This window comes from Salarias fasciatus, chromosome 14, assembly GCF_902148845.1.
Source record: "Salarias fasciatus chromosome 14, fSalaFa1.1, whole genome shotgun sequence".
NCBI classification, from domain to species: Eukaryota; Metazoa; Chordata; class Actinopteri; order Blenniiformes; family Blenniidae; genus Salarias; species Salarias fasciatus.
The window spans coordinates 40550890-40565384 of record NC_043758.1 but is presented as its reverse complement, the minus strand read 5'-3'; the positions used below and the strand labels follow the sequence as shown (position 1 = coordinate 40565384).

Genomic DNA, 14495 nt, shown 5'->3' with positions numbered 1-14495 from the left:
GAGGGACTGGATGTGTGCAGGGTTCTGCCAGGGTTCCTCCGGGGTTCTGCCAGGGTTCTTCCATCACTGCCCAACAGCAACCAGCAGCAGCAACACAGGCGAACACCCCTGCTCGGGATCAGTCTGTACAGAGTAACTGGAGGAAGGGTAGAAAATGGTCGTTTGTGTCGATGTGAGGAAATTGACCAAAGGAAGTCCAGAGGTTTAGGGAACTCAGAATACACATGGAAACATATTAAAGTCACAACTGCTTCCTGAATGGCTTGACTAAACAGGAGCAGAGCCAAAGCTAACAGGCAGGATGAAGGGAGGCGAGCACGGCGTCCTGCCGGCTCGGCCCCATCAGGCTCCACTCAGGCTTCAGCTGGACTGACGTGGAGCTTCATGCTGTTAGATATCACCTGGAACAGTATCCACACAGCGTTCCTGCATGTTTAGCATCTTCAGCACAGACTCCCTTAAAGCCGACACAAACCGGGGAAGTGACAACATAACACGTTCATAACAGGTCCAGCAAAGGGAGGCAGATCAGTCAAACACACCTGTGAACCAAGAAACTACAACATGTTTCCTGAAACAATGCAGGGAACAGTGAAACTGCTTCTTAACCGTCAACCAGTGTCAAGAGGGCCAAACACACTGCTCCAAAACTAAACAGTACAACTCCAGGGCCGTCACTGCCCTCTGACAGCAGACTGTCCTCTTAGGACACAACACGGACTCACACTCACTCACCTGTTAGACAACTGGGACAAAATGAGAGACAACCAGCAAGACAAGCCCTATAGCAGTGATCAACTGGCGGCCCACGGGCCGGATCCGGCCCACCAGACCGTCCAATCTGGCCGGCGACTGGAGTCCGATTTCCACTGTAGTTGACTTTAACTTTTATTTTGAAGGAAATTCCACTGAAGCTGACTCGGCCTGTAATGTGACTTGAACCTTTTATTTAGACGATGATTCCAGATCCAGACCTCCATGGGTTTTTCTTACATGCTAAATGAACTATTTACCATTTCTGATCCTGTTCTGACGAAAGCCAAGCGTTGGTTTCCCCACCACTCAGCTGTGTAGCAGGAAGTGACCGAAGGTACCAATCTGAACCGGCTCACTTATTAATGTAATACTAATACTTGCACCTTGCTCCCATCACCAGATCCCGAGATAAGGCCCAGTGCGAACAGGCCTGAGACTGCATTCAAAGCCACGGCGGCTCTGCAGTTTGCATTTCCTGCTGCATGAAATGCTGCACGTCAGGTTAGACAGGAGCAGCCTGGAGGCCTGAACACCAGTGTTTCTCAGGAATGATCACTATCCGGGCCTGGAAGCTTCTCAGCAGAGAGCAACGGAACAATACAAGAACTCTTCTGCTGCTTCAAACCAGCAGCAGAACAGGATGTTTAAAAATACCCCAGCCAGTCGGTACCCTGAAACAGCTAAATAAAGATCACAGACTCTTTGAATCCACTTATCCCACCGACAGCATGTAGCCTGAACTGAACAAACCATCTTCAGTCGGGATTCAAACCGGGGGACTTGCAAACGTGCAGCCACAGGTAACTCCACAGACCGTCTGTAGAGACTCTGGGGCCTGTTTTAGACCGGATCCGGACCGGATCAGAGCGGATCCGGAACTCCACGGCAGAGGTTTGCCAATCCATCAGAGTGCTGGTGGGGTATTTTGAAGGACCGGCGCCCGGCTGTCCGCGGCTCTACCCGTCCGTCATGTGTTGTCCAGTCCCGAGCGTATCAGCTGCCATGAGCGGAGACAATGGAGCTGCTGTCAGATCACGTGCATCAGGGCTCAAATAAACCACATCCGGTGAAAACAGCCGTTAATTATAACAGGGGCTAATGCTAATGCTAATGCTGCGTGACACAACGGGTCCACTCTGGACCCAGAGGAAAACGGGCTTTCGGAAGACACCCACGATTAAAGGCATATAAAACAAGTCTCAGAGAACAGTCTCCTGTTTGGTTTCCACCTGCAGCTTCACCTGAACTGCAGGAGTCACACAGAAACCAGTGGGACGTTACGATGGAGAGCTCACACAGAACGACTGGAAACAGTGACAAAAAACTGCTGAAACGGCAAATAAATAAATATAAAACATTACTGTTCTGAAATTATGACATTTGGGCCCAATCCCAATTCTCTGCTTAATCCTCACTCCTCAACCTTGATCCTCAATCTCAAATTAAGTGCCTCCTAAAAACAAGTGTTAAGGAATGTAAAGTCACTTGGAAATGGGACAACCCTTAAAGACAGTTACGTCCTTGGACCACAGGGGGCAGCACTGCGCAAGAGGGTAGGAGAAAGCTGGAAGTGCAGGGTTTCCTGCAGGAAAAAGTTTGGCCAGGGGGGAGCACGCGCGGCGGGGAGTTTTTGGACCGTCGGGAGGGTGCTAGTGGCGAGCACGACGCTTCTTTGGACCGTCCAAAGGACGCACAGGCGTGGAGAGCTTTTTTTTTTTTTAGTGTGGTGGGGGTAGGGGTGGGGGGCTAAAGTGGAAGAGCAGCAGTAATAATTTTGGTCAATGATCAATAACAACGCCCTTTATAACTGTAAGTAATGCGCCCTGCTTTAGAAATGTTTAACATTTTGCTGTGTGACCTTGTTAATAAATGCATTCAAATGAATTTTCTTGATTTCTTTCTAATAGCCTTTGTAAATATTATCTCTGATAGAAAGTTAATACAATTACTCCCAAACTAATATACAAATTTTTTTATTAATAAAATAACAGCAAAACCAACTATTTAACAAGCATTCTGGATTATCCTTAACTCCAAGGTAGGTCTCGTAGAATCTCAAAATTAAAGGGACTTAAGGCAAGATTTGTGAAAAACTTCACATGCATTTCCACTTTATTCAATGCTAATGGGTCGTGAAGCATTAAAAACCTAAAATAACAGGCCAATCCGCGTATCTGTCTGTTTCCTTATACAGGCTGTGTGCCAAATAATTTGTTGCTGTTCGGGGTCCGAATTTCCCGCGCAATCGTGGGGATGTGATGTAAATTGACGCTGTATGTGCGTTGCCGAACAGGAAGAACATGGCCGCCGTGGACACGGACTCAAACACTGCTGGGATCAGGGGGGGCAGTGTTGCCAACTTGGTGACTTTCTCGCTAAATCTGGCGACTTTCCAAAGCCTCTTTTCGACTTTTTTTGTCGAAAGTAACTAGCGACAAATTTAGCGGCTTTTTCTGGTGCTCTGGAGACGTGACAGGATGTCTCCGCTGTTCTCAGCCAACAGCGGGTGCTGCGTGAGCCCCTCCCCCGTCCCAAAGCACTCACAGACGGTCAGTCGCAGCAGCGCTCCCTGCTGTGTTGGGGTCGATTGGGGAAACGGCCCGGAGCTGCTCCACGGCGGCGACGGGAGAGCTCCAGCAGCCGCGGCCTGCTTCACGCGCCTCCGTGGTTATGCGGCGGGTCCCCGCGCGCTCCGCGGCCGGCACGGAGCGCGTCTCCGCCCGGGAGCGGAGATCCGGAGCTGCCGCGCCGCGGCTTGCTCCACGGAGGCGCGTGGCGCAGGCGGCGGCTTCCACGGGCCGAGTGGAGCTGCCCCACGGAGGCTGACGGGAGAGCTCCGGATCTCTGCTCCCGGGCGGAGACGCGCTCCGTGCCGGCCGCGGAGCGCGCAGGGACCCGCCGCATAACCACGGAGGCGGAGAGGAGCTCCGCCACGGATTTAAAAATGAATCGTTAGATTAATCAATGCATAGAAGAACTATTTCCTAGATTAATCGATTACAAAAGTAATCGTTTAACGCAGCCCTATTATCAGCGTTATCTCGTGAGTCAAAAAAAAAATAAAATAAAAACATGACCGAAGCCGGGCAGGCACCCGAATAAATATTGGATATGCGTTTTATTCATAGAGGGAACTTCAGCTGCATTTGGGAGTGAAAATGGATGCTTACAAAAATCACATAATATGCGCTGTGGTCCTGCAGTAATCCGCGACGTAGTAAACAGCAGGAGCATCCCTGGTGCAGCGCTGTGAAGACGGACATTCTGTAAAATGTTTGTGCGCGCTCCCGTGCCGCCTTGGCTGGTGGCTGCAGTTACCCGCAGCACCTATCGCGGCAGCACTGAGGTACATTTTGAAAAGTTGCCTTAAGTCCCTTTAAGGGAGAGAACGTCCCTTAGTCTCCCTCCTTTCCTCAACTTGTTTAGGAATGGGACAGCACTTAACTTCACGAGAGCGCGCATTTTGAGGAATGAGGAGTAAGATTGAGGATTAAGCAGAGAATTGGGATTCGCCCTTGCTCTAACGTCTGTAGAGTCACTGTAGAGCCACTATAGAGGAGCTGTAGAGTCACTATAGAGGAGCTGTAGAGTCACTATAGAGCAGCTGTAGAGTCACTATAGAGCAGCTGTAGAGTCTCTATAGAGCAGCTGTAGAGTCTCTATAGAGCAGCTGTAGAGCCACTATAGAGCAGCTGTAGAGTCTCTATAGAGCAGCTGTAGAGTCTCTATAGAGCAGCTGTAGAGCCACTATAGAGCAGCTGTAGAGCCACTATAGAGCAGCTGTAGAGCCACTATAGATGAGATGTAGAGTCACTATAGAGCAGCTGTAGAGTCACTATAGAGCAGCTGTAGAGTCACTATAGAGCAGCTGTAGAGTCTCTATAGAGCAGCTGTAGAGTCACTATAGAGCAGCTGTAGAGTCTCTATAGAGCAGCTGTAGAGTCTCTATAGAGCAGCTGTAGAGTCTCTATAGAGCAGCTGTAGAGTCTCTATAGAGCAGCTGTAGAGTCTCTATAGAGCAGCTGTAGAGTCTCTATAGAGCAGCTGTAGAGTCTCTATAGAGCAGCTGTAGAGCCACTATAGAGCAGCTGTAGAGCCACTATAGAGCAGTTGTAGAGCCACTATAGAGCAGCTGTATAGTCACTATAGAGCAGCTGTAGAGCCACTATAGAGCAGCTGTAGAGTCACTATAGAGCAGCTGTAGAGTCACTATAGAGCAGCTGTAGAGCCACTATAGAGCAGCTGTAGAGTCACTATAGAGCAGCTGTAGAGTCACTATAGAGCAGCTGTAGAGTCACTATAGAGCAGCTGTAGAGCCACTATAGAGCAGCTGTAGAGTCACTATAGAGCAGCTGTAGAGCCACTATAGAGGAGCTGTAGAGCCACTATAGAGGAGCTGTAGAGCCACTATGGAGCAGTTGTAGAGCCACTATAGAGGAGCTGTAGAGCCACTATGGAGCAGTTGTAGAGCCACTATAGAGGAGCTGTAGAGCCACTATAGAGCAGCTGTAGAGCCACTATAGAGGAGCTGTAGAGTCACTATAGAGCAGCTGTAGAGTCACTATAGAGCAGCTGTAGAGTCACTATAGAGGAGCTGTAGAGTCACTATAGAGCAGCTGTAGAGTCACTATAGAGCAGCTGTAGAGTCACTATAGAGCAGCTGTAGAGTCACTATAGAGCAGCTGTAGAGTCACTATAGAGCAGTTGTAGAGCCACTATAGAGGAGCTGTAGAGCCACTATAGAGGAGCTGTAGAGCCACTATGGAGCAGTTGTAGAGCCACTATAGAGGAGCTGTAGAGCCACTATAGAGGAGCTGTAGAGCCACTATAGAGGAGCTGTAGAGTCACTATAGAGCAGCTGTAGAGTCACTATAGAGCAGCTGTAGAGCCACTATAGAGGAGCTGTAGAGTCACTATAGAGCAGCTGTAGAGTCACTATAGAGCAGCTGTAGAGTCACTATAGAGCAGTTGTAGAGCCACTATAGAGCAGCTGTAGAGCCGTGGGGCTGTAGAGCTGCAGGTTACAGAGCTGTAGCCGCTCAGACATCTTCCCCTCCACCACCTAGTGAACAGAATGACGTGTTTGAGCGAGTTGCACTGATAGCTTGTCAGCTCAGAGTGAAACCTGGGCCTGGCAGTTCCTATCAATATTTTACAAAGCTTGAATGTGATTACGAAAGAAACACTGAGTGAACGAGAAGTATTAATTGGAGAGAAAGAGGAGGGTCACAGTCATACAGCAGACAGAATCTCTGATACAACTAAGATTAACCACAAACCAATCAAGTCTGAAGGAGGAGACACTCTTCTCTGGACAGGTAGGGAGGAGCCTGGCTGGCTCTCCAGCACAGAGCCCAGAGGAGGATTCTCTCACACACACACACACACACACACACACACACACACACACACACACACACACACACACACACACACACACACACACACACACACACACACACACACACACACACACACACGGAGCTGCAGCTCCCTCAGAGAGTCACATGGAGACACAAAGCCTTCACGAAGTAGGAGCACAGAGTCCAGCAGAGTCCTGCTGCGGTGCACCCCCCCTCCCCGCCGTCTCCCTCCCCTCCGCCGTGTCCCCTCCCCCCGCCATATCCCCCCCCCCCGGCCGTGTCCCTCACCTGCCGGCCGTCCCGCCGCAGGTCCAGCGTGTTCCTCAGCCAGCGGCGGCTCAGCTCGCTCAGCTCCAGGATGGGCTGCACCTTGAGCCGGACCGAGTCTCCGGACTGCCGGATCATCTCCACGATCTCGTCGCGGCTCTTGTTCTCCACGTTGCGTCCGTTGATCTCCACCAGCCGGTCTCCGGGCACCAGACCCAGGGCCAGGTCTTTGGTGCCGGCGCCGGGCTCGGCGAAGTGCACCACGCGCCTGTAGACGCCGCCATCGGGGCTGCGGTCCAGCATGGTGGTGCGGCGCAGAGAGAAGCCAAAGTCGCCGGTGTTGCGGCGCTGCAGCTCCAGCTCGCGGGTCTCCGGGGCGCCGGGCGCCACCACGGCCGGCAGCTGCAGCTGGGCCGGGAAGGTCTTGTCCACCAGCTGGGGGACGCTGACCCTCTTGGCGGGCGGCGGTCCGGGAAGCGGCTGTTGCTTCAGGCTGTGCTTCCGCAGCATGCCGAACACCTTGCTCTCCACCTGCGGGGACGGAGCGGCGGAGTTCTGGCCCGACGGCGTGGAGCCCTCCGACGGGCTCTCCTCTTTGCTCCTCTGGGAGAAGGAGAAGCGCTTCATCATCTGGCCCACCTGGGACGAGTTCTGCTTGGCGATGGAGCCGAAGTGAGCCACGCGGTCCCGCACCGAGCCGCGGTGCCCGTCCGGCGCCCCGCCCGCCTCGCCCTTCAGGTCGTCGGTGGAGCTGGCGGCGCTCAGCTGCTCGTCCAGGACCACGCTGCTGCGGTTGCTGGGGCCGTCGGACTCGATGTCGGTGAGCGTGAGCTCGGCGCCGCTGGCCACCTTGATGGGGATGGGGTTGGAGATCTCCAGCTTGTTCCTGGACTCGCGCTTGGCCTCCCGCTTCAGGTTGAAGAAGCCCCTCCTCAGACTCATCTCCTCCAGGCTGCGCAGCTCCGCTGCAGACATGCGCTCCTTCTTGTCCTTCTTGTCCTTCTTGCTGCCGTCCCTCTCCTTGTCCTTCTTCATCAGGTTGAACATGGCGATCACTCGGTGCCTCTGCTCCTCACACACACACAGGGCCGGACCCCTGCAGAGACAGGAAGAGGAAACACACCATGCATCAGTGAACCTGGACAGCAGCTCCAGTCCTCACCGGGGGGGTGGTGGTGGTGGTGTGTGTGTGTGTGTGTGTGTGGGGGGGGGGGGGGGGGGGGGGGGGGTTACTCCTTTGACTGATAGCGCCCTTCAGCCAATCAGCGCTTCAAAACAAATACATCATCAAAACGCGTTAGCTTCTCTAAGGGTTAGCTTTCGCTGTTCAGCTGTAGCTTCTCAACACGCTGAGACACGAGAAAACGTCCTGTCCTGTCAGAACCTCTCCAGCCAGACTCTGGCTCTGCTGATCGTTGTAATTCCTGGTATTTCCGCGATAACTTTACTTATTGCAGCTTTCAGACGAGGGTTAATCAACCCTTTGTTTTAACAAAAAGCGGCAAAGCTGATTGGCTCGGCCGTCGCACTGCTCCGTCACACTCTCTCATGACTGCCTTGTCCCCAGTCCCTCCCAGATCCTCAGTGCAGATGTGCATGAGCAGTGGGCGGGGCTGGTGTACCAGGCTGGTGGAGACCCCCACATCCCACTGCAGCACAGACACAACAGCAAGGGACCCTGGGACACTGCACACAACAGCAGCTCCTCCTGGTGAGACCACAACTCCGAAGACCGGACTACACACTGACACACACACACTGCTGCTCACTGCCAGACACACACACAGTCTGCTGCTCACTGACACACACATCGCTCTTTCAGAGTGGGCAGAGCATCACTGTTCACCTCCACAGCACTGTAACTGAGGTCCACCTGTACCACAGCCAGACCCACCTGAACCAGAGCCACCAGAGCAGGACCCACCAGAACCAGACCCACCAGAACCAGATCCACCAGAGCAGGACCCACCAGAACCAGACCCACCAGAACCAGATTCACCAGAGCAGGACCCACCAGAACCAGATCCACCAGAGCAGGATCCAGATACATGGAAGATTTTCGCCTCAGTCACACCCCATACACCAAGAAAACTGTCATCTGCACACTGATCTTCAGCCAGAGTATCACGTAGGATGACTGAGACTGTGTGTGTGTGTGTGTGTGTGTGTGTGTGTGTGTGTGTAAGAGAGAGAGCGAGATAGAGAGAGAGAGATCAGCTCATCTAGCTCATTAACTCATCACATTGTCAGATAAAGTGGGAACTTTTGTAAACACTGCTGAGGTGTTGGCATACGATATGACTGCGCGCGCACGCACACACACACACACACACACACACACACACACACACACACACACACACACACACACACACACACACACACACACAGCAGCCAGGACAAAAAGCATGACAGGCTCGGCAGCAGTAGCTCCTCGGCTACATTAGCCGGCTGAGGATCCGACCGGGAGGCAGAAGGACGGTTTCCCAGCGAACACGTGACCGTGTGGAGAAGGACCGGGGAGGGAGCGGTGGAGGATTAAGCCCACGCCGACCGGGAATGATTTGGTTTAACTTTGAGAAGAGCTAACTCGCTAACTAGCCTAATTGGCAGCCTGATGCGGTGAGCAGATCAGGACATTACAGAGGATCGAGAGGAAGCGTGGCTCTTCAGCACAGACTCTCTGAGCCTTCCCGAGTCCCGAGCAGCCACAGCCGGTTACTCACCGTTTCCCCGAACAGACACGGAGCGGCGGGAGCCGGGCGGATGGGCGCTGCTCGTCCTCCCGGAGCAGAAGCCACAGACTGGATGTTAGCTAACACTGAGAGGCTGCTCCCTGTGGAGGCTGAGGGCAGCGGCTCCCCCTGCCGGCCACACGCTGCATCACACCCTGCTGCTCCCTGTGGAGGCTGAGGGCAGCGGCTCCCCCTGCCGGCCACACGCTGCATCACACCCTGCTGCTCCCTGTGGAGGCTGAGGGCAGCGGCTCCCCCTGCCGGCCACACGCTGCATCACACCCTGCTGCTCCCCGTGTCATGCTTTTACACACTGTAACATGCACTGTATCACTGTACTCCAGAGGTGTCAAGAAAGTACTTTCCCATGCCATGTTTTCCATGTACCCAGTCAGTTCTCGAAGAGCTGGGCTGATTGTGATCACCTGGGCCCAGAACTGTTTGTTGCAGGTGATTCAAATCAGCCCAGCCCTTTGTTAACTGACTGGGCACAACAAAAACATGGCACGCGCACCCTCATACAGACACACACACACACACACACACACACACACACACACACACACACACACACACACACACACACACACACACACACACACACACACACACACACAAACTCAGGATTATATCAACAGTATTCAGTAATGTCACATAACTCTACAAGAGTTATTCTTACAGTGTGTGTTGAATGATGAAAATTTAGACCGCTGTGTTTCTGTAATGAACACTGCAATATGCAGCAATTCAGAAAAAAAAACATTATTTATTTCAGGGTCTGTATTCCCGAATGTTGATGTTATTACTTCCAATGTGTTTACATTTTGTAAAATTGTTACTACGGATGACAAAGCACAAGCAGAACAAGAGGAATGTCACAGAGTCTGAAGAGAATGGAGAGTGAGGCAGGCCCTCTGCCATCACCATTATGGAGTCACTTTAGATGAAAGTTGAGACATCATGTTTTCAAAAGGACATGAGGAGGTCGCGCCTCATCACTCATCTCTCAAAGTGATTCTACATCCTTTTCAAACAACTTCTGAGACAGAAAAAGCTGTATGTGGTGGTGGGGTGTGGTTTAGCTGGGGTGCAGGGCAGAGAGAGACTGGTGGCAGGGAGGGATGGTTATGCTCGCCTCCCTCTCTCAGGGCCTATAGAGGCATAAAAGCTGCCACTCTGGCAGACAGGGGAGGAGATGGACTGCAGCAGCGTTTGGCCAGTGACTGGAGGCTGCAGGCTTGTTCATGTTGGCTGGGGTCCCCAGCCAATAGGGGGCACAGCCTCACTGCCCTCTCCGCCCTCGCCACCGGCCAGCCACGCCCCCACCATCGCCTTGAACCTCTTCATCCTACCGAGGGTGGGGCCAGCAAGCGGAGGTCCAGGCTGAGCAGGGACAGCAGACGCTCCAGCAGCTTGGTCTGCCTCGCCGACTGCTCCGCCAGCGTTTCCAGACACCGCTGGTTCACCACCATGTCCGCCAACGCGCAGCCTGAGCAGCCAGGCTGCGTCCTCCTCGTGCCGTCCCTCGCTGGACACCACTGACGACCCTGTCTGTCTGTGGGTGCAGCTGCACAGACTGGACACAGCCGTGTTGAGCTTGAGGCCTTTTACTAAACAAAAACACAAAACTCACCAGCAGACGAGGATTTTCAGACTTACCCCCAGGCAGGCAGCAGGCAGCTTTCCCTGGGCCCGGGACAAGATAATGTCAGATGGGCCCAGTCCGAATCTTCGGCTCGGGGGGGGGGGGGGTGGGGGGGTGTCTCTGAAGATCCAGACCTTGAGCTCCGCAGCTCCTCTACACTACCATACATCAGTTTCTACATCAAGACAATGGCTCGAAAAGAGCTGAAGCTGACCTGAACAGAGGCAACAAGGCTGCTAAAGCAGAATACAGAGGGCAGACAGAGGCCAGCTCCAGGGAGAACCCCCACTGCACGAGGAAAGGAATACTATTACTGTCGTCAAACACACCCCTGCCTCCTCTGACGCTTCTCTCCCAGACCCTCCTGACATCTTTTTCACACAGCTGACACCATCAGAGCATGATCAGTCCCCCACCATACAACCAAACCAGGTCCTGTGAGTCCTGCATGAGGCCCTGACCCCTGTGACCATGACCTGCAGGGAGAGCCTGGTGTTACAGCATGCCAAGGTCCACATCCCGCATGGTGTTGATCACCTATAGGTCAAACGGATCCACAGACGACTCCATCTCCATCACACTCCATACTGCTCTCAGACACTCTGAAAGCGCCAACACATATCAGGATGCTGTTTGCTAACTGTGTTGTAGGCTCCACTGTGTGGTGAAAACATTGTCCAGGATACTGGTGCCTCTTTGACTTCAGGAGTTAAAGTTTAGCATAAATCAACCAATCACAGCTCCTCCTCTGTCCATGTGATGTGGTCATGTGACAACTTGGACCAATCACATTTACATTGGGTTTACAGTGTTCAATATGGAGACAATCTGGAGATTAAACTTCAGAATGCTACGGGGAACGCCGCGTCAGCTCCGCCCATTGTCCTGGCAGCAGTCTCATCACAGCCATAGGGAAGAAGCTGTGTCTCGGTTTAGTGGTGCGGGTCCTCATGTCTCTCAGTCTGCTGGAGGACAGGCCGGTGAACAGAGAGTGCCCTGGGTGGGCGGGGTCATACCAGATCTTCCTGGCCTGTCAAAGGAGACGCTGAGGCCACTAGTGCTTCCACCTACACCCCACGGTTGTATCATCTGTAAATCTAATGAGGGTGTTGGAGCCAAGAGTAGCTACAGTCAGACATGTACAGTGTTCAAAACTGGACTCAGAGCACAGCTCAGAGGAACACCAGCACTGAGGACGATGGTGGAGGAGGTGGAGATTCCCACACTGACATGCTGAGTCTGTGAGGGACCAATGCACGAACAGCCCCCGGTCCTGACAACAGTCCTGGTCGTGTCCTGGTCGTGTCCTGAGAGACTGTGCTGAGGAGCTCCCCATGTTTTCACGGACACCTTCAACATCTGGCTGAGCCAGGCTGCTGTCCCCACATGTCCCCACATGCCTCAAAGCCACCATCACCATCCTGGTTCCAAAGAGGACGTCTCCCTCCCACGACAGTGACTATCGCCCGATCACACTCACCCCCATCCTCATGGAGTGCTTCCAGCGGCTAGTCAGGCAGCACATCCACCCTGGACCCCCACCAGTTCGCTTATCGGTCCAGCCGCTCCACCCATAATGCCATCTCCACTGCCCTCCACTCAGCGCCAGCCCACCTAGAGACCAAGAACTCCTACGTCAGAATGCTGTTCCTCCACTTCAGCTCAGCATCCCCCCCCCCCTCTGCCCCCCACCACTGACCTCAGGTCTGCACTCTTCTGTTTTTACTCTGTTCATAGTCATTTATTTTATTTATTACTCTAGATTTTATTTGGCTATTACCATATGGGCCCGAACATAAGATGACTCTGATTATAAGACAACACCTATTTTTCAAATATAATTTTGTGAAAATAAAAATATTGTAGTGCGGAGCAGTGACTTGAGGAGGATTGAGAATGCTCTTCAGATTCCAGCACACCACAGCTCTATTGTTTAAACAACTAAGCTGTGAGCGGGTGCGGCGGCGGCAGTTCTAGCAGCGGTGGCAGCGGCGCTAGCAGCGGCAGTAGCAGCAGGGAAGTGAAGGCTCTTTAGAGTTTAACACACCAAAGCTTTATTGTTACAACTACCAAGCCCTTGTTCTGACTTTTTGCCGCCGGCAGACAGGCCAAGTCACTCTCGTACCGACCCTTGTCACTCCTGGTCCGACAGAATGTAAATGAAACTTAACATAAAAAGACCGGAAAAATGGCATCGATGCAAAGAAAACCAATTACTTTCAATCAATCAATCAATCATCTTGTTTATTACAAAATTACAAATTTACAAATTGCAAAATGACAAAATGTCACATAGACACATACAGTAATTTGAGAACAATCATTTTGTAACTAGGGACACCCTTGGAAGCAGACCAGTGCTTATTAACGGGGCCCTTATAGCATTAAGATCGGAGAATTTTACATAAAACACAGAAAATCACATACAACCTACAGTTACCTAAGCTATTACCTACCCTACACTAATCCTGCCTGCACATGGCAACAATACAACACACATCAACATATTATTACATGCAGATTACTCATGGGTTTCAGAGGACATAAATAAGCCGTCTACTTAACACATCTAGAACAAAAGGGAGTACATTTTACACAATTAAACACAAAATATGGCATGAAACGGTCCGAACAATCCCCTCCCATGATGCCTTGCGGCACCAAACACACAGTATAACAGTACAGCGGCCCCCAGCGGCGCCTGTCGTCACCACATAGCCCCCACCTAAGGGGTTTGCACATCCCCGAAACCCCGAAGTTATAAACAGAAAGGATCCAAATGTCCAGGCCGCCAACGGCGGCGTAACGAACGGCGCGGACCCACCGGCGTTGGTCCGAGCCGGGGGCTAGCATCAGCAGTTTCAGTCCGGTTACCTCCAACCTCCCCCCCTTCTGGCGGCGCCAACAGCTGGTAGGGGGAGAGCCGGTCCTGGTGCAGGACCACCAAACGTCCATGTCCGGGCATTTTAACCCGGTACACAAAGTCCGACAGACGACCCACAATTTCCGCCGGTCCCTGACGGTGAGTCATCAGCTTTGGAGACAGTCCCCGCTTTCGCACCGGGCACCCAGACCATCTGACCTGGTGCGAGCGGCTGTCCACGACACCGGGTGTCATAAGCCCTCTTTTGCCGCAGCCCAGCGTCCTCCTGGGTATGGCGAGTGAAGTCGTGCGCCACCTGCAGGTGCTCTCTCAACCGCTGGAAGTACTCCAGTTCAGGCCCCCCAGTGATCTTCGGCTCCGGGGGGGAACCGAACACCAAGTCTGTGGGCGTCCTCAGTTCACGGCCAAACATCAGTGCAGCCGGTGTGCACTGGCTCGATTCCTGGACTGTAGGACCACCGGACCAGGGGCAGGTGTCGGTCCCAGTCTTGTTGATGGCGGCTGGTGAGGATTGCGAGCTAGGTAGCGAGGATCCGGTGAAACCGCTCCACCAGCCCGTCGCTTTGGGGGTGCAGTGGCGTCGTCCGGGTCTTGGACACCCCCAGCCGCCGGCAGACCTCACTGAAGACCTGGGACTTGAAGTTCCGCCCCTGGTCACAGCGTCAGCCTGGAGCTGGAACCGGCCGTCCGGGCGCAGCTCCAGCAGAAGACGGTGGAACTCACCGAGCTCAGACCACCTCAGGAGGGCAGCATGCAGCCAGAAGCGACGCCGGCGCCTCGCTGCAGCCGGAGCTGACTTCCCCATGTCAAATACAGAGCAGCGATGGCGGTGGGCGGAGCATCTC

At 53.1% G+C, this 14495-nt stretch overlaps 1 protein-coding gene across 9 annotated transcripts in view; it reads right to left on the bottom strand.

Annotated features, from left to right (window-relative positions):
* Window positions 1-9225, bottom strand: part of myo18ab (myosin XVIIIA b) — a 100202-nt gene extending 90977 nt beyond the window's left edge. For all 9 annotated transcript variants that reach the window (XM_030108052.1, XM_030108051.1, XM_030108055.1 and 6 more), the window contains exons 1-2: window positions 9113-9225; window positions 6408-7482 (exon numbers count right to left, since the gene is read on the bottom strand). In XM_030108052.1, the coding sequence (XP_029963912.1) occupies window positions 6408-7433 (1026 nt within the window). In that variant the 5' untranslated portion in view covers window positions 7434-7482; window positions 9113-9225. The remainder of the gene's footprint in view (window positions 1-6407; window positions 7483-9112) is intronic.
* Window positions 9226-14495: the final 5270 nt, after the last annotated feature.